The sequence below is a fragment of the Danio rerio genome, chromosome 3 (genome assembly GCF_049306965.1).
Source record: "Danio rerio strain Tuebingen ecotype United States chromosome 3, GRCz12tu, whole genome shotgun sequence".
NCBI lineage: Eukaryota > Metazoa > Chordata > Actinopteri > Cypriniformes > Danionidae > Danio > Danio rerio.
This window is the reverse complement of record NC_133178.1, coordinates 6,277,772-6,303,423: the sequence shown is the minus strand read 5'-3', so window position 1 is coordinate 6,303,423 and position 25,652 is coordinate 6,277,772. Positions and strand designations below refer to the sequence as shown.

The following is a 25,652-nucleotide window of genomic DNA, read 5'->3' as shown; positions in this document are numbered from 1 at the left end:
TGTATGACGGTATTTACAATACTGTTACATCCCTACTGGTGATAAAATAAACTGTACTGAAGTAGGGTCAAAAAAGAGTGGGGTAATCTCAGGTGTACCTTTAAATGTAACTATGGAGGAAATTAAAGGGAACTTGAGTGGAGGAAAGGTTGGCATGGCCAGGAGACTAATAATGTGGAGGGACAATAAAAAATGTGAGAGTCTTTCTGTGTTGATACACTTTGAGGAAAAAAATTTACCAGCAAAGGTGAAACTAGGCTTCATCAGCTATACGGTAAGAGAATATGTTCCTCCTCCTCTTCGTTGTTATAACTGCCAACGCATGGGTCATTCAGCTGCTTCATGCAAAGGGAAAATGCGTTGTGCAAAATGTGGTGAAGAGCATCAGTATGGGAAGTGTAGAGAAGGAACTAAGTTAAAATGCTGCAACTGTGGAGGCGAACACAGCGCTGCGTATGCAGGATGCCCAGTTCAGCAGCAGGCATGTGAAATTCAAAAGGTAAAGACCAATCAAAATGTAACATATGCAGAAGCAGCTCGTAAAGTAAAACAGCAGACAGAAACACAAACTCATAGGGAACGTGTACAAAACTCTCAAGTGAATGAATCTGAGAAACAAAAGAGCATGCTTCAGAATGACTTCCTTGATAACATTAGTGTGAAGAAAATTGACTTTGTGGCATTCATTTGTGCAGTGGTGAATGGCACCGCACAGGTAGAAAGAAGGTCTGACAAGATTAAAATTGTGGCAGAATGTGCAAACAAATTCCTGAATTGTACAGATATATCGGCTGAACAAATCCACAAGATATTAAAAGCAAAAGAAGGAAAGAAAGAGTGGAATATGAGGGTAAGTTATGATGCATCCCAGTGTAGTGATATTTAACATTATCATGTCTTTCCTATTGCTTCATTGGAATGCCAGAAGTTTGATTGCTAATGGACAGGAGTTTAAAAAATACATTGGAAATATGAGCAAACCTCCTGATATAATTTGTATTCAAGAAACGTGGTTATGCAGACCATTAAATTTCAAGCTGAATGGTTATGAACTAATAAGGAAAGACAGGAATAATGGTAGAGGTGGAGGGTGTGCAACTTTCATAAAAGAAAATGTGATTTATAGGTATGTAAATAATAAAAGTGAAACAGAAAGCATATGTATAGAAGTAATGGGTGAGCATGGGGTAATCAGAATAGTCAACTTCTATAATCCTTGTTTAGAATTAGCAGTAGACAAATTAGAAAGCACTATAGGTGAAACATCAAATAAAATTATTGTGTGTGGTGATTTTAATGCACACAATAGTATTTGGGGTAGTAGGAAAACAGATAAAAATGGAGCAGTAATATAATATTTTATGGAAGGGAAATCTTTAGTGTGCCTAAATGATGGCAAGCCAACAAGAATAGATATAAGAAAAGGTAGCGCATCATGCTTGGATCTTACAATAGTCTCAGCATCACTAGCTGGTAAATCTAAGTGGTCAGTTTCTGGAAATAATATAGGAAGCGATCATCTTACTGATATCCCACTATGGAGAGCACCTGAACCACTCATAGATGTAAGCCTGCTAAATAAACCTAAAGATGAATATAGTGGAAAAGAAGTAAATGCGATTTTAAATAATAAGTATTTTTCAACTTTACAAATTTTTACAGATGGTTCCAAAGAACCTAGTAGTAAAAAGATAGGAATAGGTGTTAATATTCCAGAGTTCAAAGTAAACATTAGTTTAAAATTGTCCGGTAATCTATCAGTATACACTGCAGAGTTAACAGCTATAATTATAGCATGGGTTGAACAAGTCAGACCAAACAAAGTAGTAATCTGCTCAGATTCATCTTCAGCCTTAGCAAACTCAAAATCAGATAGAGAGGATTTAATAACAGAAATCTATTTATCTTTATATCGATTGAAGGAAATAGGAGTAGTCGTTTATTTCTGCTGGGTTCCATCACATATTGGGGTATCTGGTAATGAAGCTGCTGACAAATTAGCAAAGGAAGCACTAAATAAGCAAGAGGTGGAGGTAAATGTACCTCTGGGGAAAAGAGAGGCAAAATCGATTTTAAAGGAAAAACTAATAAATAAATGGCAAATTAGATGGGATAATAGTACTGGAAGATGGCACTATAGTATTATACAGACAGTGGGGACAACACTAAATCAAGGAAGAAATAGGAAGGAAGAGGTGTGGTTATCAAGATTAAGATTGGGACACACAGGGTTAAATGCAACACTTGCGTTGATGGGTTTACATGAGGATGGGAAATGTGATGTATGTGGTGTAACTGAAAATGTGGGTCATGCACTATTTATTTGTAGCAAGTATAACAAACATCGCGATATGTTATTCAGTCAGTGTGGGGAAGATAAAACAATATATAAAATTATTCTAGGAAAAGGTATAATAGATTGGCATGTATATAGAGCGTTTTTTAGGTATATAGAGTATTCGGGTTTAGGTTATAGATTATAGTCTAATATTTATGGATGAGAGTATACTCAATCATTGTCATAAAGGCCCTTTATGTTAGAGGAGCTGAACAAGCAGTGCTGACATGAGTATGATTAAAATCAGCCTCCAGAAATTATCAGATGTGCTCCAACATTAGGCACATTCAAATCAAGACTGAAAACACATCTGTTTAGCTGTGCCTTTACTGAATGAGCACTGTGCTGCGTCCGACAGATTGCACTATCATGTTTTTCTCTTCTTCTTCATTCTTTTAAATCACATTTTACCTGTTTTTATGTTTTTTTAATCAGTTTTATTATTTGTTTTTATTTATTTATTTTTTTTTTACTTGTTTCTTTTATTCTTGTTTATGTAAAGCACTTTGAATTGCCACTGTGTATGAAATGTGCTATATAAATAAACTTGCCTTGCCTATGTGGTCTAGATGCAAAGATTGGAGACTATGAAACATCCAAGGAAATTTTTTTTTTTTTTTGTGTGTGTGTCCCTTTCCCTCCCTCGTTTCTTTCTGTTGCCCTTTGTAATATTCAGACCCATCATCAGAGTAAGACTCGGTACAGTAGGTGGCGATAATGCTTTTAATGAGTTAGTCGCCATAAAACAAAAAGAAGAAGAAGAAGAATGACGTTGAATGCTGAAGAAATGAAGAGGCTGCACTCCAGTTTCTATAGAGAGTGGTCACATCACTGGCTGTTTGTGCTTTTTCAGATGTAAACAGGTATGCATCTTCATCCTTTAATGATTAGTATTAGAGTCTTGTTTTTGTAGCCTAGCTACTTAGTTTAGCATAGTGTTTACATTCTACGGAACCCCGGAAGGGACATAGTGGAGGAGAAAAAAAAATTGGCTGGGTAAATAAAAAATAATGGGTGAAAGAAAAAAAAATGGATGGGAGGAAAATATATATTTTTATGTTTTGGGTTCCCTCGCAAAAGTGTTTTGCGTTTCCTCGCAAAGATGTTTTGCGTTCTCTCGCAAAACAATTTCTCCACAAACACTTCCTGTTCACGTAAACCCTCCCGTTTTTGCCAAAATTCTCCCGTATTTTACAATTCTATCCCACTTTCTTTTCATTAATACTGTGCGTCGATCGTCTCCTTTCATATGCAACCTCTGAAGCAGTGAATGCATGTATAAGCGCGGACTGACAGACGCGCTCCGTACAATAAACTGATCCCAGATCAGCGTCTGTACGCGCCATTTACAGAGAAGCACAGGGGAGCGGGTGTATGTTTAAACAGACAAATACACTGAATAACATGTAAACCTCTCCGTCCTGCATGTTTTATTTTAAACAGCTAATTTTCTCTTAAATGATCACAAACACTTTCTACAGGAATGGACTGCTTTCATTATAGATCTGTGCATTCTTACAGAGACACCTCTGTTATCAAACTAAACAAAACATGAGATTCATTTGCTGCTCGCTTTGTTGATAACAGAGGTGTCCCTTTAAATGGCGCGTACAGACGCTGATCTGGGATCAGTTTATTGTACGGAGCGCGTCTGTCAGTCCGCGCTTATACATGCATTTACTGCTTCAGAGGTTGCATATGAAAGGAGACGATCGACGCACAGTATTAATGTAAAGAAAGTGGGATAGAATGGTAAAATATAGGAGAATTTTTGAAAAAAACGGGAGGGTTTACGTGAGTGAAAGTGAGTGAAAGTGAACCTGAAGCGTTTGTGGAGAAACAGTTTTGCGAGAGAAATATAGCTATATTTTCCTCGCACCCATTTTTTTTCTTTCACCCTTTTTTTTCACCCAGCCAATTTTTTTCTCCTCCACTACGTCCCTTCTGGGGTTCTGTAACATTCTACTAAACTAAACTCTAACTATAAACATGGGTTTTTCTGATCAATATTATGATCATCATTTCATCATCTTCCTGCATTTAATGTTCCCTTACTTCACCTGCTTGAAAAAAAATGCATGAAGTAAATGTATAGCAGATGTTACCATACTACAGTAAAGTATCTGAGTTAATCTCTTTATGGGGGAAAAGGCTTTTAAACGCGCAGCACCTTTTGCATGGAAAAATCTACAAACAAAGCTGCAGTATAAAGAACTGATTTCACTAAATGCTTTTAAATATTTTAGATTTTAAAGAGTATAAATGATTTAGAAGTTGAAACACAGGCTTGTAGATGTTTTGAATAGTTTATCAGTGTGATCCATGTTAACTGTTAATTGTTTTTTGTTTGTTAGACAAGTGTGACATGTATACTGCCTAATCTTGGCCTGGACGCTCTTGTAAAAGAGATTTTTAATCTAAATGTGTCTTTCCTGGTAAAATAAAGGTTATAATATTAATAATAATCTGCTGTGGTTATGCAAAAATACTAGTAATATTGACAAATAAATAAGCCAATACTCTATTAATTTCTACAACTATATGTAAACTGTGCTGTATTGAATTGTATCACCAATGGCCCGTTTACACTAATAAGTTTTCGTTTTAAAACGCATAAGTTTTGCTACGGTTACGCCATCTGTTCACACTACGCAGTACGCCGAACTTTTCAATCGCAGAAAACAGAGTTTTGAAAATGCTGACGAGGTCGTTTTCATTCTGAAATGCTGCTGCTCTGTCTCAGTGTGGATAAGGGAAAACGGAGACATCTGAAAACGGAGGCGGAGCTGCCGACATTCGGCCATCTGATTGGGGCTTTTTCCTCAATATTAAGTAGCCTAACACACACAGTTCAGTCTTGCATCCTCTCCTTGTAAGTTCAGACTTCGCAAGTTTGTTATGAAAAACAAACACCTGTGGACATTTCGGGTAAATCTTCCAAGGGAACAGTGTACTTTATAACCTTATTCAGATCACCCTGGCTATACTGCTTCACTTAACAATAAAATGAATGATATAAGGAACTGCCTATTTTTATTTTGGTATTAGCAACTTAACAGACACCAAACATGTTGAGGCGTCGTGCTGCATATTTATATGAGCGTCATCTTCACTATATGCATATTTATAACAGAACAGAGCCTATAACTGAACTGCCTCCTTTCGTTCTCTTTAGCGATGTTTCCATCCACCTATTTTATGCGCATTTTGCAAATGCGCATAAAAAAACCAGTTGATGGAAACGCCATGATGCGCATAAATTTTGAAAATGCGCATAAAAAACTTATGCGCCTAACTGGGTAGGATAAACTTTTTATTTGATAAGAGAAGATCTCACTTCATTTTCATAACCGTTCACTTTCGTTTTCACATTGGGGTTGAGGGCGGCGTGATCGTCCTTTGCCTAGAGCGGCAGTTCAGCTTGCTCCAGCCCTGCATGTGATGTGTGTTTTCAGTGGTGTAGTGTGGACGGAGAGTTGTTCAGAAACACTGGGTGAAACACAAGTGTGGATGCAGATCGTTTTCATTCTAAGGGCTGATTTATACTTCTGCGTCAAACACCGGCGTATGCTACGGCGCTGACGCATAGCCCTTCGCCGTGGCCATCGCCGTCGCTGACGTGCACCTCTTAAAAAATGTAACTACACGTCGCAACGACGCGTAGCGTAAACTCTGTGATTGGTCGGCTTGGTAGCGCTGACAAGACATGGCGGGACTGAGAGCCGCGCGAGCGATTGTTTAAAAGTGTGGAGTCCCGTGAAGGAGCTCCGGATGGAAAGTTTTGTTTTGTGTTTACCTCATAGTTAAACACATCTGCCGGTTCCTGCCTCAAAATGAGCGAGTTTGAGCCACTTGTACATCCCAGAAGTGTTCAGGAAATGCAAAAAAGTAGCGAAGAAACTCGACAAAGAGGAACATTTACACCTTACTGCCAAAAAGCGTTTCAGAAGTGTTAATGCAGACCGACAGAGACAGCGCGCAGAAGTATAAATGCACAGCTACGCGCGTTGCATGCGCCCTGGGTTACGCCGGTCACCTGACGCAGAAGTATAAATCAGGCTTAAGGCCTAGAATAAAAGCACACTAGGTACAGCTGCCTCGAACCAGGCCAAAGCACGATTGTCCCCCCTCCCGTCTCCCCCGACGGCCCGCACTCACACCACAAATGGGCCTGGGCACGCTTACGTCATCGCTGCTGCGCTGTTCAATAAGAAGCACTCTCTCACTCAGCAGCACAGTGGAGATTTCTCTAGTTATATCGTTTCAGTCGTTTGTTATGCAGTGACATGCAGTCAAATATTTCGCCAAACAGTCCTTAGGGATGTGGTGACACGCAATCAGATATTTCACCGGACAGATCCGCCTCTTTTGGCGCTCATAAACAATCATAAAGCTTTCGTGCTGCAGGAATGAGGAGGTCTGCTGAAGCCGTGCAGCTGACGAGCAGTGAGGGGTTTGCGTCTTTAATAATCTACAGCAGTTTGCGTTCACTGAACAGTAAGAATGATTAATAAATCCATATGAAACAGCCCCTTAAAAGTCACGTCTCGCTTTCAGTTTCGGGCTTTGGCGCGTTTTGCACTCACACACAAGCGTACCGCGCCAAAGCCCAAGTGTACCGCGCTCAGGCACACCTCTTCCAACCGGGCCAGGGCCGGCCAAGTGAACAGTGCTTGAGCCCAATTCAGTGCACTCACACTTCTCAAACGATTCGGGAAACAGGCCTGGGCACAGTTCGGATAGCATAGTGTGAGTAGGCCCTAAAACACCATTTGAAAACTAAAAACATAATAGTGTAAACGGGGCCTAAGTGAAAACATGCCCCAATCACAAAAGTGAACCTTCTGAAACTTTCACCACAGTGTGACAGCTTTTGAACCTTTATTCCGGAGAGTGTACACAGAGCAAACATGAACTTAGAATAGAATAGAATAGGAACAAAGGATCAAACTTTTGTTTTTGTTGGCCAGAAAGATTTTAACTGAAACTTAAGTAACACTTGTTTTGGTTTGACCATTTACATTTCATGATCATTAAACCTCTCTGTTTAAAATCTTGCGGTAAAACCACAGGTTATTATTTCTGTTATTGAGATAAAGTTGGTTTTATATTAATACATCTGTTTATTTTAAGTCTTCCTATTGTTTACAATGCCACTTCGCTATATCAGTTGTAAAATCACATGCAAGTTAGCACTATTTAATTGACTGTGAGCAATGTTATAGTTTGATAGTCATTGGCTGCTAATATAATTTCCCTATTTAGAATTTATAAAAATAATACTTTTCTGAAAGTATATTAATAAGAGAAAGTGCAAATAAAAAAACAATTTTACCCCAATATTTCTGTTTACTTTTACATTATTTTATTGTAGCTATCAATTCGGATTTGTCTGATCATTAGCCTAATGTGTTTCATTTCTGTATTTCTTGAAATGTTGTGCAAACATTGAAACAGCATTTCATTATAATATAGTACATTATGGCAAGTCTGTATGCTCTAGTTTTCTAGTTACTCATACTATAAAGTATTTAATCTGTTGTGTTAACTGCTGAGGTAATGCAACAAGATTTGTCAAATGATTTACCCAATGTACATATTATTCAACTATTTATAGAGCTACTGCAATGCACCACAGTTTACTATGGTAAAACGTTTCCTACAGTTTATCAGTCCTGTAGCAATTAGGCATGGGTCGGTATAGGATTCTGACGGTATGATAACCTTGGCTAAAAAATATCACTGTTTTACGGTATCACGGTATTGTGATTACTGCTTTAATATATGCTCTTTTTAAATGTCTGCGTAGAAAACAACATATTTTTTCACCTTTGAACACAAAATATTTTATTTTGAGAAAAATTTAAAATATTTTGGAGCAGTAAACATGTCAGGCTGAATAATTCAAATGAATCATTGACTTCTGCTGTCTTCATTAGTTTCAGAAACGCTGATTTCTTCACAATTTAAATCAGCATCTTTGGATATTGTTTCTGCTGGAGATGCTGTTGTCATTAAAAAAAACGTAAATAAAAAAATCCTACACTCAAAAAAATTAACGCAACAGTTTGCAATAATATATTGAAGTTACGACAACATCTAACAAAATGAAGTTCAGACAACAAACTTTATGTTAGCCAAATCTTTTCCTCTTCAGTCAGAGGCATTTTTACACAGCAAAAACCTTAAATTTTTAAGTCGAGTATTTAAAAAAATAGGTTGTTTCAATTAGTTATTTAAATTAAAATTGAAAACAAATCCAGTGTTATGTATTTAATTACATGCACGTTTTCAAGTTTAGTACCTCAAATAAATTATCTGAAATTGTTACATTTTTTTATATTACGTTTGTTTTCAAATTTACTGTTCGTGCTTGTAAGAAATACATTTAACAACATTTTTGTTTTTCTGTAATTTTTTATTTGTATTAAACCACAGGTTTTCATTGTTTTACAAAACAAAAACATGCACTGTCCCATATTATCAGTGTAAAAAATAAAAAACATCAGTGCGTGGACTTAAAAATACAAAACAACTCCATTAGTGTGAGTTATCAACCCAATTTCTTCGGGTTGCTACAAGATAAATATTGTTTTAAAGTCACTGACAGATATATTTACCTTTAAATTAGCTGCATTTTTTAATTGATTTAATTATCAATATTTTCTGTTTTAAAAACTTAATACAATTATTCTGGCAACTTTTTAAGTTACGATAATGTATTAAACTTTGTAGGGGTAATAGACCTCTTGGGTTATTTTTTAGAGTGTACACTAGGGGTGTAACGATACACTCAGCTCACGATACGATGTGTATCACGATATAATGTTCACGATTCGATATGTATCACGATATTTGGAATAAAAATTGAAAATTAAAATGAAATGCAAATTTTACCAAGTAAACTATTTTTTATGTATTTCTCTTGTTTCAACTTATTAAACTGAACCTTCTTTAAGAAAATAAATTAAACAGGCCTGTCTCTGGAAAATAAAACAATTTAAAAACTTCTTAAAAAATATTATTGAAATGACAGAGACAAAATTAAGGAACAATTTAAGTAAAGGTGCAAAAAAAAAAGCTTTCTATTCAATTGAATTTAACAGTAAGAGCTTAAGGCTTTGCTTGGTCACTTTCGTTTTTTGTGTGTGCAAAAAAAAAATCCACATTTCCAGGTATTTAATTCATATTTAGTTAAATTCATTTAGAGATATCTCTAATTACAATTGTGACAAGTCAAAACTCATTTAGAGATATCTGCAAATATTTTTCAATGGAAGTCAATGGAGGAATATGACAAGTCATAATATATTTGCAGATATCTCCAATCTGATTTCGTACTAGTACAATTGTAATTGCAGATATCTCTAATTGTCATTCTGACTAGTCGAATTATAATTATGAATAGTAAAAATATAATTAGAGATATCTCTAAATATATTTATGGATAGTCAGAACCAAGTGTGCCGCAAGCCTGCGTTTGAGTGAAGGTCTCGGCCGTTAGATCGCCCCCTGGGGGCTGGCTGCAGTACAAGTCATAAAGCCCGCCTCCTCCGTGTTAATGAAGGAGACTTGAGCCCAAATAAAAAAATTTATTACACTTGCAATAAAATGTCCCGAAAGATAGTTCTGGTCGATTAAGGCACTGGTTATTGTGCTGAAATAGGTGCAGATCTTCATTTTTGTAAACAGTTTGTTTTTAACAGTAATTTAATGCTGGGCGTGTCATCGTGATTGACAGTTTCTCAAAGCAGCGCGTCTGAGCTTCGGCAGAAGACTGAAGTGTTATTACTCGATTTCTGTGATATTTTACTATGACAAAATGAGTTCAGCAGTAAACTACAGTTTCTGACATACATGATCTGGTGGAACACTGTTTATTCGCTAAGGTCAGAGCTTTTTTCGGGCTTTATTAGTTTGCTAATACACGCCTAGCCACCCAGATAGCAAAATACACTGGGGCCAGTTCTTGCCTGCCGGAGACTTACCCCTCAGACTGACTACCTCTGCTGGACCTACTCCGGATGCCTGGACTCACTGCCCGATTCCAGCCTGAGTCAATTGAGCCAGATGCGGCGGCCGAGCGAGCAGGCTCTGCCGCATGCGAGCCGGAATCAGCCCGCGACGCCGCGACTAGGTTATGCGCTGATGCCCGGAGCTGGCGCGATTGAATCTTCATTATATAAAACCCTCACATTTGTTAACGTTATTACACCCATTTTTGTTGATATAACAACAAACGCATGCTACTATGTGAACACAAAGTGTATCACTGAGTTTAACCTTTGAATAAAGATGCAAACAGCAAAGCAATTATTTAAATAAAGGACAAAATAAATAACAATAAACCTGTATCGATTGCACAAGTATTAAATAATAATAATAATAAATACGAAAATGACAATAAAACTGCACAATAAAATAAACCCATTTAAGTACGGGGTATACAGGAGATCGTTAGCAGTAATTCTCTTTGTGTTTAAATAATAATCTCCACGTTGATCTCCTGTAAGGTTATTTGAACTTGCTTTATAGGACGTCTCTGCATTTTAAGTTTTGGCATGTTATTAAGTGATCTACTGAATGTGCTGTTATAAATCATTATAAGGTTCTTGAAATCAAATCTTATATAACCTAATAGAGCTGTAAATGTTAGATATTATTTATTTACATCATTTACTGTTGGCGTTTTATTTGAACACTCCAGCTAACATTAAAATGAATGTAAATTCCTCGTTGCCAGATATAATGAAGGCATCGAATAAACCAAATGAAAACGGAGGCAAAAAAATTAAATAAACAATTCAAGCGAAAATGAATAAACAATATACTAGTGATGTTACAGCAGATAGACGTTGTATTAATAGTGCAAAGTTTTTTTGCACAAATTGACAAATTGCAGGGTTGGGATGTGTAAATATCCTGTTGATATTTATCTTGCTGTATTTATCTTCTAAACGCACGATTGTTCCCGCATGGTAAATCGTTATGGTGTGTAGGCTATATTTTGGGTTCTGTTGATGGCTAATTAAAAATAAAAACCTTTCTAAAAATGTATGTGTTGTTTATATGTTATTGTTTATATTTTACAAGTGTTATTTCTACCCCTATGAAGATAACAAATACCAACAACAAATATAACAATAAGAGAATATATTATCTGTGCTCATATTCAGGCTAGAGTGTATAAAAGATCGTTTATTTCTGCAGTCCACCATGTATTGCTTTTATTAAAGTTTAACAGCTTACATCACACCGTTTTTAAACCGTATATTATTGTGTTTTTTTAATGTAAGTGCTTCTATTTACATCAGTGAGCGTTTGTTATAGTGCAGACACCGGCAGTCGAGTGAGAAGTTCGGGGGGCGTGGTTGATTTTACATAAAGCGTTTGGTTGGAAGCTCAACTCCAACCAAATTTCAGCAGTCTTTTGCGACAGTTTGTGCCCGTCAAGCAGGCGTTTTGCCCTCAAGGCGTTCATTGGCAAAAGGGGCTGTCGCGTCGTCCATATTTTTTACAGTCATTGGTCAGAACAAAGGTTTAAATGCTAAAACAGCTTGCCATACACGCGCCTCTATCAAAGTCCGCCCTCTGTAGTAACAGCTCACGGTCAGCTCATGTCATGTGTGATTTTGCGGCGGGAACATTATATGAAGACAGAATGATATTTTAGGGTGAATTGTACCTTATAAATACAGTATGTGACTCTTTCAACACCATTAGAAGGTATCCATGTCGCTGTGCAAAGTGTGTAAATCACTGTGAAGACTTTAAAACTTAGGCTATGTTTGACCCAGTATGCGTGTCAAAAAGCGGACGAGTCTAAAGCAATGACTGTACAACCGAAATGTTGCCAGACGTCTGATTTTGAGAGGATGGGCCATCCTCTATTTCAGCTCCACTCATCTTGGTCTGCTAACATTACTGCTGCTGCAATCTGAACTCACGTGCGACAGCAGGTGGAACGTAGCTCACGTGCAAACAGCTCAACTAATAAGAGAAAACGGACGTCATATCGTAATCAAATCGTCATAACGCCACGATGCATATTGTGACATTTTTGCATCGCAATAAATCGTACAACGATAAATCGTCACACCCCTAGTGTACACATACCTTAGGAATGGTATCATAGACAATTTTGGCGGTTTTAAAACCTTGACTTATCCAAACCACGGTATACCTTGAAAACGGTTATCGTCCCATGCCTAGTAGCAATACATATATATGTATACATATATATATGTATACATATATATGTTCCAAGCAAGCTATTTATAAAGATACAAAGTTTCAAAACCGTCCAAGCGAGTCCGTTTAGCGAAAACAGACATGGCAAATGATACATTTTTCATGAATGTATCCTTCGATATTAGCTATGAAAGCCCAACAGATGAAGAAGAAGATGAAAAGACGACATAAATGGAGCAAACTGCAAGAAGTGTAGCCGTTACATCAGCAGATTTGGACTATTTAGAAAAAAATCGGCATGAATACAACACTCTTCGGCAAACCGTATGGGCAGTAAATTGTTTAAAGTAACTCTGCACTCCTTGTTAGATCTAAAGTGCCGTTTGAATCTTTAAAAGATGCTTGCTCAGCTGTTTAACTGTCAGCTTATGATTTGAAACCAATGTGTAAGAAAGTAGTTCCTCATGCAAAAGGGTTTTTGAGACCCTCCATGTTTGATTTTGTTTTTATACGCATAATTATGCCGTCAAACTTGTATAAACGCAATATCACAGGAGAAGCAATGCGATATGGCTGTATATCGGCACTGGTGGGAGGCGTGCGTTGGCACGACGCCGCAGACCAAGTGCCTTAGTGCCCCCACCAGTGCCGATATACAGCCATATCGCACTGCTACGAGTGTGATATTGCGTTTATACAACAGTTACAGGACGTTGCTGGCTGTAGTTCTGCGTCTAAAAAAAACTGGCTATGCGTCTCACTCTTCCAAGTAAGCCTGTGAATGATGGGAGCTTCAGTGCACGCTGAGAAGCTAAATTGATGGCATGCCAGGGTCACTCTTTCTGCCGAGGCAAGCCATGTTGTGACATGTATCTTTACCGCTTCATAAATTGTGGGCACTGCTACGTCCGTTGTGTATCTGTGAGTGGGGATCATGGTTCCATAGTGTTCACCATATGCCTGAAGTTAGCATTTTCAACCGCACTATACGGCCGCAAATCCTTGCAAATGAAGTGCACACCTGATTCCGTTATCTTCTTTGCGTGAGTTGAGTTGTTGACAGGGACGGACTGGGACAAAAATTCAGCCCTGGCACCATAGCCACACCAGCCCACATTACCATACGTACTGTTTGTTTGACATTCTTGCCAGATTTTGATTATGTCCGCGTAACCTTTGATTGAGTCGGCCCCTCTCGAAAATATCACCGATTGGGCCAAATGCTTAACATTTACTATTATTATTACTGTTATTACCATCATCAACGTCATCATAATATTCACATGTTGCGCGAGATAAAAGCTGCCTGCATGTAAAAACAATAAATATAAAAAATAATAATAAAATAAAAAATAAAAAACTGACCGGCCCACATTTTAAAAAAGTGGTCCAGCCCTTCTGGCATTTGCCAGAATTCCCAGATGGCCAGTCCGCCCCTGGTTGTTGACAGGGCCGGCGCTTCCATATAGGCGGCGCCTAGGGCGGCAGAATAGAGAGAGCGGCGACTCCGAAACTATCCTCGCCACCCGCACCCGCAATTATAGCCGCGTCTAGGGTGGCAGAACGGATCGCTCCCCCCCCTGGTTTCACTTTAAGTTTGAGGGCGGCTTGACCGTCCTTTGCCTAAAGCGGCAGTTCAGCTTGCTCCGGCCCTGGTTGTTGATGATGTTATCCAGTGTAGTTTGCTTTGAATCAAGAGGTTTCGGTTGGGGTCACAGTGCCGCTAATTCATCTGTGTGCTGTTAAGTGATAACGCTTGTTTGTAGTGTTTCCTGAATATTTTAAGACAGATTTGCAAAGCTTACAAATGGCATTTTTTTGTGTTTAATTCCGTACTCCTTGTTATAGTGTTAAATCTAAAATGCAGCCACTCTTCAGCTCTAAAAGCCAGAGGTGCCTTTATTTCTTCCGCCATGCTCACTCTTGCTCACTTCGGATACATTTTCTTGTTAATTAAAATGAAACTTTTCAGATGGTGCTCTGTGGCGTGGCAGAAATATAAACAGTGTCTGGAGTCGTGGCTGGGCGCCGTGAACAGTCGTTGACTTGTGGTGCCGGTGTGTGTACCCTGATAGAAACCCATGTTTAGAATTCTGAAATGCATTGCGCTGCGTGGCATGGCACTTCGCCATGAAAAAGCTGAACATGCTGTGAACCTTCATACACCAGCGGACTCCGTCAGTGGACCAACTGGATGGATCCTTATAAAATATATTATTATTATGTCAGCGTGCTGTTATGTCATTTTAAAGGCAGTCTTTTCATTTTTATTTCAGACCTGATGGAGGACACACACCGTCATGAGAAAATGAGTAAAAAAACTGACTCACTGAAGAGAAAAGACAAAGAACGTGTCACCTGCACTCAGTGTGGAATAAGTCTGGCAAACAAACCCAATCTCCGGCGTCACATGAAGGTCCACACTGGAGAGAAACCATTCACATGCACACAGTGTGGGAAGAGTTTCAGTCAATCATCAAACCTTAAAAAACACATGAGGATCCACACTGGAGAGAAAACGCACAGATGCGATCAGTGTGGGAAAACATTTTTGATGGCTTCATACCTGAAGAAACACCTTCAAATTCATACAGACGAGAAGCCTTATGCATGCTCTGTGTGTGGAAAGACTTTGAGACATCAACGTAGTTTAAGAGATCATCAGAAGATCCACACCGGTGTGGGAGAGTACATGTGCTTTAAGTGTGAGAAGACTTTTTATAGGGCTGAACATTTGAAAATACATGAGAGGATTCACACTGGAGAGAAACCGTACATTTGTTCACACTGCGACACAAGATTCAGATATTTAAGACATCTGAAAACACATGAGAAGATTCACACGGGAGAGAAACCTTACATGTGTTCACACTGCGATTCAGACAGTTAAAAGGACTGAAAATACACGAGGGGATTCACACCAGAGAGAAACCTTAAAGGGGAGGTCCACAGTTTTTTTAAAGGTTTGATTGTGTTTATGGACTGCAAAACAATGTGTGTTTGTGATTCATCTGTAAAAAAAAAACATGTTATTCGTTCACATATCTTACCCCCATGCAGGGCCGGCTCGTCCATAGAGGCGACCTAGGCGGCCACCTAGGGCAACAGTTAAGAGAGGGCGGCATCCGCGACACCTCCCTTACCACCCGCGTCCTCAGTTATGTCCGCGTCACCTCCCTCACCACCCGCTTCTCAGATATATTCGCGCATAGACGACAGAACAGAGAGGGCGGCGTCAGCGACACCTCCATCAGCAACCGCGCGTCCTCAGTTATATCCGCGCATAGGACGGCAGAATAGAGAGCGCAGTGTCCGCGACACCTCCCTCCCTCCCTCAGCACCCCTGCGTCCTCAGTTATATCCGCGCATAGTGCGCTGGAAAAGAGGTCCGCGACACCTCACTTCCTTTTCATAACCGGTCACTTTCGTTTTCACATTGGGGTTGAGGGCGACGTGATCGTCCTCTGCCTAGAGCGGCAGTTCAGCTTGCTCCGGCCCTGCCCCCATGAAGAAAACATCATATTTCCTGATTAATCAGCTAACCTAGAAGTTTATTTATAAACTTATTTCGAGAGGAGCATGTGGTTGCTTATGATTGATGACAGCTGGTCCCGCATCACCAGAGTTTATTTTAGGTATCTTCGCCTAGAAGAACCCCCCCCCTTTCCTCCCCTACTCCTCCACCTTTCCTGTTATATGGTGGCACGCTGGTCCAGTGGTTAGCACTGTTGCCTCACAGCAAAAATGCCACTGGTTAAAATCCTTAACAGGCCAGGTGTCATGTCCGGGCGGAGTTTATATGTTCTCCCAGTGCTAGCGTGGGCTTTTCCCGGAACTCACTGCTAACGTGCTGTTATCAGAATCAGATGTTGTTGTGACTGAGACCGAGGCGACTCAAGTTCTCACAATAATTAATTCATATTAATCTAAATGCAGTGTTGGGCTGTAGCGTCTCTACAAGTAGTCACGCTACTCAGGCACGTGCACACATAGGGCTCAACCTGTGCAGTGCACATGCCCTTTTTAGTCTTGGATAGAAAGTGCTTTTCCAAAATGATCAAAAGCGCCACCGCGACGCGACACACCCTCCGTCCCGCCCTTTAGTAGGCGCACGACAACACTGATCTTGAGTACGCGCGCTCAACCCCCAAAAATAGCGAAGCTATTTTATTAGTCAAATATCATCCACACAAGCTACATTTACCAATCGAGGATCAATAAGTGACGGCACCAACATTCACGGAGCTGTGAGGCCGGTGTCTAGCCGATGGAAGTTAATCCATAGCTGCATCCCAAATCGCATACTTATGCACTATTCTACGCCATTTTGTAGTATAAATAGTGTAAGTAGTGCGTTCACTCTGAAAACTCTAAAAATAAAAAGTGCACTTTAATTACCCGGATGATGCACTCATTCGGCCGCTAAAATGAAGTGTGTAATGATGGACACTTCACGCACTCAACGACCGCAGGTTTGCTTACGTAGCGGAAGGGGCGGAGCTATCGGACGCACATGTTGAATAACTTTATTTATTTTGGATGGTGAAAGCAAAATTCTCCTACGAGAGTGATTATAGCGCCTCCCGATGGTGAATGCGGCAATAATCACGGCAGGTATATTTGATAATTCGGTCGTTTATTTCACTGATTTGACAACCATCAAACGTCATCAGGGAAACGGTTTAAATTTCCGCTTAGTAAAAAAACATTAGTGCTCCATTTGGGATGACACTACATACATGTACTATCCTGTTGAGTGTGTAAGTACATAAGTACATAGTGCATGAGTGCATAGTGTGCCATTTGGGACGCAGCTCATATGAGGAGAAGGATGATTTCTTCTTCTTCCTGTTTTACGCTGTTCGACAACAAACTTTTTGGTGCGTTACTGCCACCTCTGGTGAAACTTGCTTGATGGGAAGATGACTGAGGGAGAGGAGTTATTTCTGAAGCAGGATTCCTTGTGACCATACCTCGAGAAGTACATGTTAAGATGCAATAACTAAATTTCTGATGCTGTGCTCAAAAAATAAAAATGCTTTTGTATATATAACACTAATAATGCTTATTACAATACACACACACACACACACACACACACATATATATATATATATATATATATATATATATATATATATATATATATATATATAAAATATTTCCCTTTACTATAAATGACTATAGTATTTTAATTGTGTTTTAGCTGTTATATAATGTGTTTCTGTTTAGTACAGCATATTATTTACAGTTAATAACTGAACTGAACTATTCTGCCTCATATGTTTCATTGACAGGTTTATCGATCACTAAGATATGATTGACTTGGATTTAAGTTGCTTCGATTTAAAAATGAAAATTGTAAAAATAGCTTTGATGTAGCTAAGCTACTTTTGCCATGTAGCTTTTAGCTTAGCTTGCTACATTTCCCAGGGGTGGCTTTAGTGTAGTTAAGCTACATTTTAAGTAGAGTAGCTAATAGCTTAGCTCACTACATTTGTCAAGTAGCTTGCACAACTTTTTACAGTGTGATGAATCGTTTAAACAAATTCAAATGTTAATTTCAGAGAACTTAAAATATTAATTAAAGGTTTTTGCTGCCTAATGAGTAAGTTAAGCACACCTGTTTATGTTTTGATGCCAAAACTTGATATTTTAAGTCATGTCAATTATATTAACTTAATTTCTTTAGTAATGACAACAGCGGGGTTTAGCCTACAGTGTGGAGTGAGCCGGATACAAAACACATGGAGTGTGGAGCAGTAGAAACTCTTGCTGCTTCACTCCGCTCACTATTTACTATAGTATTAGTTCATGTGTGGTGTCTGCTGTCAATTAAACTGGTTTTGTTTGTCCTATGATGAGTTGAACTAAAACAAGCAGTTTTACTAAATGTTTTTGGTGGTGGTTCTTTATTTATTTATGTATTTATTGTCTGCTTAACATTGATTATGATATGATTAGTTTGACTGAAGCTGATTTCCTCCTGGCGCCCGGTTACCGCTGTAAGTCGCTGTTGCTGTGATTGTCCTCTAGATGGCAGTAGTACACAGCACACTGATAGCGGAGGCGCTGGAGGAAAAGCTCAGAACAAGCAACATTAAACTCGTGTTGAAGATGAGAAGAAACAAAGAGGCTGCACTGCCGCGGCATCATGCACTAAATTCCAGGGGTTTCATTACCACGACGTAAAATGGGCGTGGTTTGGTCGGTGTTTGGGAAACGCCCCCTCAAAAAAAAAAAAAAAACCAATACTGAGAGGTCACCGATCATGCGCAGTACAGGTTCTTTTTTAGCGCGGTCATTTCAAACAGGATGATTATGGATAAAGAATCTACCGCGGTGGATAACGAAGGGAAAAAAACAATCATACAGGTTATTTTTTTTGTTTTTATAATGTTATATTTTAAAGATTTCATTAGCAAAAACAGCCGACCTCGTTTTACTCATTTACTGTCTCTGGGCTTTTGTACTTCCATGGTAAACCAAATAATAATGGTTTTGGTACATTAGATTAACTGTGTTTTTGTAGTTTAAAATATGGTATTCAGTCATGTTTAAACAAATAAATACCACATTTTCTGTAATAAACCGTGGTTAATTTTTCTTTCTCGATCTTAGTTAATTAACATAACTTATATTTATTTTCTATTATTATTTAAAGTCATCACACACAAAACACCTGGGATCAGGACAGGTATCTGATGTTACTGTATATAAAAGTGATCATACATGAAACACCTGAGATCAGGACAGGTATCTGATGTTACTGTTTATAAAAGTGATCAACTTAATATGGACAAAACTGAGATAATTTTTATTGGCACCCCAGCACTTACCAGCAATATTCCCACCAGTTATTCCTGTGAGATTGCTGGCTTGCACATTAAAACATCTACTTCTGTAAAAAATTTAGGTGTAATCTTTGACTCCACACTGTCTTTTCAGTCACACATTAAATCTGTCACTAAATCTGCATTCTTTCACATACGTCGCATTTCACAACTGCGTCCCTTAATCAGTAGCAAGGATGCTGAGACTGTTATCCATGCATTTGTCTCCTCACGCATCGACTACTGTAATGCTCTTTTCATTGGCCTGCCTGCCAGCCTCATCTCCAGAATACAGTATATTCAAAACTCTGCAGCTAGAATACTCACTCATACCAAACGTTCGGCTCACATAACCCCAATCTTGTATGATCTTCATCGGCTCCCGGTTGCATACCGGATTAAATTCAAAATTCTTCTCCTTGCATTTAGATCCTTAAATAACCTTGCACCCTCCTATCTCTGCAACATGCTTGTCCCCTACACCCCAACTCGCTCTTTACGGTCTGCTGACTCTGGCCTTCTTGCTGTCCCTCGGTATCGCCTCTCTTCAATGGGGGGCAGATCATTTAGTGTTATTGCACCCAAACTCGTGAACTCTCTACCACACTCACTCCGCTCTGCTAATAATATCTCTGAATTCAAATCCTTACTTAAGACTCACTTATTTTATGAATGCTTCGCATCTGATCTACCAAACTGACCACTTAATCTGATCCACCACTATCCTGCTCATATGTCTCTTAGATCTTGTTTGTGTTATTCAAGTTTGTTATATTTGACCTCATGTATGTTTGTTTATCTTTTTGTTGCATTCCTTGTAAAGTGTCCTTGATCTCTGGAAAGGCGCTATATAAATAAAAATGATTATTATTATTATTAGGCTGGCTTGTGTAGCAAGCCAGACTATTGTTATCCTATTTTTCTTCTGAGACTAAAAATTAAACTCTATCTCCTCCTAGAGCTTTCAAGCTATGACCACCAAACTCACACCAGACCTCCAAACTGGTCTGACTCGGGTCGCTATATCTTTTCCGACTGATCCGACCTTTGGTTTTCCAAAAAACGTCCCGGGACCGTCTGAAAAATCCCATTGACTTAACATTGGACCAAACTTTGTGACCTCATAACTCTGCATCAGACTGTCCTACAGGCTTCTAACTGGGCTCATTTAACTCAGACTACCTAACTGCCAATAACTGATGAGCTTTTTAACTTTCTGGCCACACCCTAGCAACCACTTTTGGGACCCTAGAAACTGTCCCATAGACTTTCACTGCAAAAGACTCTCATTGACTTTACATTGGGTCAAACTTTGTGAGCTCATAACTCTACATCAGACTGTTGCAAAGACTTCTAACTGGGCTCATTTAACTCAGACTACCAAACTACCAATAACTGATGAGCTTTTAACTTTCTAGCCACACCCCTAACAACCAGATACGGCACCCTAGCAACGGTCCCATAGACTGCAATTATAGAGGTTCAGATTGATATCGTCATGCTGCAGTGTGATAGAGACATGGGTGTTGCTTTTAACTGTTCCTACTGGCAAGAAGCTTTGATACATCATCAGTCTAAGCTGTCAATCCACTCCATAGCAACAAAACAGACTAACCTAGCAACAGCAGCTATATCTCAGTATTAGAACATCGTAGAGAAGCGGGGGTTGGCTTGTTTGACTCATGCTAGCACACCATCCATCCATCCATCCCTCCATCATCCATCTATCCATCTATCTATCTATCTATCTATCTATCTATCTATCTATCTATCTATCTATCTATCTATCTATCTATCTATTCATACTTTTTAAAACCGTTTAAACTAAATAAACTATTACCATCAGGCTTTCACAAGCCAGCCTCAAAGTTTGTTCTCAAACTTTAAGAATCTAGTTATTATTATTATCATACATGAAACATCTGAGATCAGGACAGGTATCTGATGTTAATATGTATAAAAGTGATCATACATGAAACATCTGGGATCAGTAAAGGTATCTGATGTTACTCTATGATATATAAAGTATTTGACACAAAAGCCCTGGGATCGGGACAGGTGTCTTAAGTTATGACAGTATAAAGCGTCACATCGCTAAAACATTTAGTTATGCGGAAATTATTAAAATATAGTTAAAATATCGATACTTTAAAAAAACATTGATACCAAATTAGAAGCTTCGTTATATCGTTACTCGAGCATCGATGTGCACATCCCTAGTCAGTGGAGCTACAGAAACCTGCTAGTGTTTTGCTTAGACTGGCTTTTCTGTTGGAGAAACGCCTAATACTTCATTACCTGCGACTCGTTTGTGTTCTGACCCCATGTGCTTGGCTGTTTACTATATCAGTAAAGTGTCGAGTCTTTTAAAAGTGATGTTGTAACACATTGAGCCACTAAACATTGTTCTTATGATGTTTTTTCTACGGGAGGAAAACGCGAATTACTTCCAAACACTTTAAATATAGTCTGTGTTAGTTAATGCAAGACTATTGATGAAATCCAGGCAATTCTGGAGCCTACAGCTAATCAATCTGTCAGATTCTGGAGTGCATCACAGGTCTAAAGAAAATTAAAAATTATTATTTATCTTAAATAAAACAAATACAGGCAACGCAGTGGTGCAGTAGGAAGTGCTGTCGCCTCACAGCAAGAAATTCGCTGGTTCGAGCCTCGGCTGGGTCAGTTGGCATTTCTGTGTGGAGTTTGCATGTTCTTCCTGCGTTCGCGTGGTTTTCCTCCGGGTGCTCCACGGTCCAAAGACATGCGGTACAGGTGAATTTGGTTGGCTAAATTGTCTGTAGTGTATCAGTGTGTGTGTTAATCAGTGTGTGTGGATGTTTCCCAGAGATGGGTTGCTGCTGGAAGGGCATCCGTTGCATAAAAATGTGCTGGATAAGTTGGCAGTTCATTCCGCTGTGGCGACCCCGGATTAATAAAGGGACTAAGCTGAACAGAAAATGCATAATTATTGGTGTATTGGGAAAAAGTGATTAGTTTACGTTTATATTTTGAAAAGTGATTACAAATAGCAAAATTATACAAGTGAAGTCAACTGAACAGCTCCAAGTTACAATGGGTTTACTTACATTATCTTTGTGAAGTCAACTTGTTGCTTTTAAGGCAATTGGTTTACTCGGTTTAAGTATCGAATCACTTTTTACAGTGTGGTGGATTGTGTTAAATTCAGAGAACCTAAAATATTAATTAAAGGTTTTTGCTGCCTAATGAGTAAGTTAAGCACACCTGTTTTAGTTTTGATGCCAAAACTTTATATTTTAAGTCATGTCAATTATATTAACTTAATTTCTTTAGTAATGACAACAGCGGGGTTTAGCCTACAGTGTGGAGTGCACCGGATACAAAACACATGGAGTGTGGAGCAGTAGAAACTCTTGCTGCTTCACTCCGCTCACTATTTACTATAGTATTAGTTCATGTGTGGTGTCTGCTGTCAATTAAACTGGTTTTGTTTGTTCTATGATGAGTTGAGCTAAAACAAAAAGTTGTATTAAATGTTTTTGGTGGTGGTTCTTTATTTATTTATTTATGTATTTATTGTCTGCTGAACATTGATTCTGATATGATTAATTTACTGAAGCTGATTTCCTCCTGGCGCCCGGTGACCGCTGTAAGTCGCTGTTGCTGTGATCGTCCTCTAGATGGCAGTAGTACACAGCACACTGATAGCGGAGGCGCTGGAGGAAAAGCTCAGAACAAGCAACATTAAACTCGTGTTGAAGATGAGAAGAAACAAAGAGGCTACACTTCAGCTTTTATCAACTCTTGAGAGATTATTTAGCGAACACGACACAACTCCTGCCTTTCTTCATTATATCCTGGCTCTTGACTGTCAATTCCTCTGTGAAAGCGATCAGGAATAGCGGACTTTTACCGTGTTCATATGTAAACAGGTAACGTTGTGTTTCTCTCCTTATTTATTAGTTCAGATTCCTACTTTCTCAATATTCAAGTGTTTTTCTCTCGGCTGTGTTCCTCTTCAGTGTCGGTTTTCAGCTTTGTTTTTGCTTGGTTTTGGCCACTAACCTCTTTATTAAAGCTCTCGATGTAAAAGCTTCTCGCGGTAAAAGCACAGGTTATGATTCCTGTTTACTTTCACACATTCTTATACTTCAGGATTTGTCTGATCTTTATTAGCGGCAAATGAAATGCTGTGTTCACTCATTTCACCCTCATGGACAAATACTGCAGTCATTTATAGTAAATAGTGTAGTAGAAATACAAAACACCAACACTGTACTACATTTACAACAACTATATTACAACACAGCACAGTTTACTGCAGTAAAAACTCATGTTTACTACAGTATGCAGAGCATTTTATCATTTCACCATAGTTACTGCTGCAGCATTCAGTAACACAGTTGCACAATACACTTTATTATAGGATGGTTTAAAACACTATAGTAATTACTGTAGTATTTTTCATGTGGATAGTAATTAAATTGTTTTTAAAAATGTAGAATTATGGGAAACACATTAAAGTTTAAAGCAATTGATATTATATTTTTTGTCAAGATAAAGGTTGATTAATGCCTTTACTAACATGAACAATTAGTAATACATTCATTACGGTATTCATCCATCTTTGTTAACATTATTTAAGTTAAACAATGTTAGTTCATTTTAAATCTGCATTAATGTTAACAAACAGAACTTTGGATTTTATTAAGGCATTAGTAAATGTTGAACTGATAAATTTACAGAATTATTCATACTTAATGTTAGTAAATACATGAACTGATGGTGTAATATTATTGTTAAGTATTACTGAACTATGAAATGTTAGTTTTGTGTAAAAACAATAATTGTCTGTAAAACTAATAATTATTAAAAATAGATAATTATTTATTAATTTACTGTAAAATGTATTTGCATATTAACAGGCTGTAATTCACAAAATATATAGACAGCAGCTCGTTGTGTTTTTCTGGTTTATTTTATTATCTTTTTGAGCAAGATCCAAGGTTTGATCAGTGTTTTGTGCATTTTAAAGTCTTAATTTTCATGCCATTGTGCAAAATGAATATACTATGTAGACGTTGTTTCCCAAAGTTTGGCTTAATTTAATCTGTGAATATTGGGGTGCAGTGTAGTTTATGAAATCAGTAGAATCTTGCTGGATGGATCATAATAAAAAGCGCAGTTGTTGCCTCAGCCTGTGATAGAGCAGACAGAAATAGTCATATACTCATTTATTTATTTATTTATTTATTCATTTTTTCCTTTTTTTTTTTAATTCTAAATTATTCTAAAATATGTAATTAGGCATTTTTTCTAAGTAAAGCAATCACAGTCGGCCATGAAAAATCAAGCTCAGTGCATCAGTGTGTTTATCTGTAGATGTGTTGAGTTGTGTTAAATGGAAGTTAAAGTGCAGCGCACACATGAGCATTGGAAGTATCGCACATCAGATGCGCACATTCGCATGTCATCTAAAATGAAACTAATTTAGATATAGTGGCGTGGCAGAAATATGAACAGTGTCACGCACAATCACGCCCCCACAAGAGCAAGCTTCTGATTGGTTAATGCGGCGCGAATGTCCGCTAAAGTTCAGATTTTCGAACTCGAGAGATTCACGCGTTAAGCGCGTCAAACGCACAAAACGCTCAATTCGCCCTGCGCTATTCACGCGTACTGCGCTATTCGCAGACACAGACGTTGGATGGTTAAATTGACGTTCCGTCAATACGTTTTATTTCCATAAATTATAAGTTTTCAAAAGACAAAACATTAACAAAAATCAAGTAGACAGGTAGGGCAGCTAAGGTAAACAGGTCTCTGACTATACTGCTTTAAATGGACAGATCTTACTTAACTCCCGTGAAAGGAATAAAAATAGGTGAGTCTTCCGGGCCACTGCTTACCTTCGCTAAACTAAATAAATAACAAAACGTGACTATGAAAAATAAACCCCTACCTGCTACAAAACAAAGTATCAAAATAAACAAACTAGTTAACACATTACGAACTAACCGTACGTTCACACCGAAAGCGGCGAGAGCGTCAAAGTAGCCGGAAGTCATTCATTTTAAATGAGAGCCGGCAGCAATAGGCGACGATAAGCGGCGATGAGCAGCGCGGCGCGTCTTCGCCGGTGTGAGCGTCGAGGAGAGTTGAAATGAAGTCAACTTTATGGTAATGAGCTATGACGCGGTTCGGCGGCAAGCAATCAGAATAAAGACGTCCACCGCTTGATAGCAGTTCAGGGAACACAGACCTGTGAACTTTGGTTCCGACCACAGTTGTTCCCAGGGGTTTGATTA

The 25,652-nt window shown here is 38.5% G+C and overlaps 1 protein-coding gene across 3 annotated transcripts in view; it reads left to right on the top strand.

Annotated features, from left to right (window-relative positions):
* The first annotated feature begins 3,090 nt into the window (after positions 1 to 3,090).
* The window catches only part of zgc:174623, a 28,654-nt gene continuing 6,092 nt past the window's right edge, over positions 3,091 to 25,652 (top strand). The window contains exons 1-2 of one of the 3 annotated variants that reach the window (XM_073934149.1): positions 3,107 to 3,201; positions 14,806 to 15,207. In XM_073934149.1, the coding sequence (XP_073790250.1) occupies positions 14,811 to 15,207 (397 nt within the window). In that variant the 5' untranslated portion in view covers positions 3,107 to 3,201; positions 14,806 to 14,810. Of the gene's footprint in view, positions 3,202 to 14,805; positions 15,208 to 23,128; positions 23,277 to 25,652 lie in introns of those variants that run through there. The other 2 variants (XM_073934148.1, NM_001114477.1) reach the window with 2 other exon arrangements.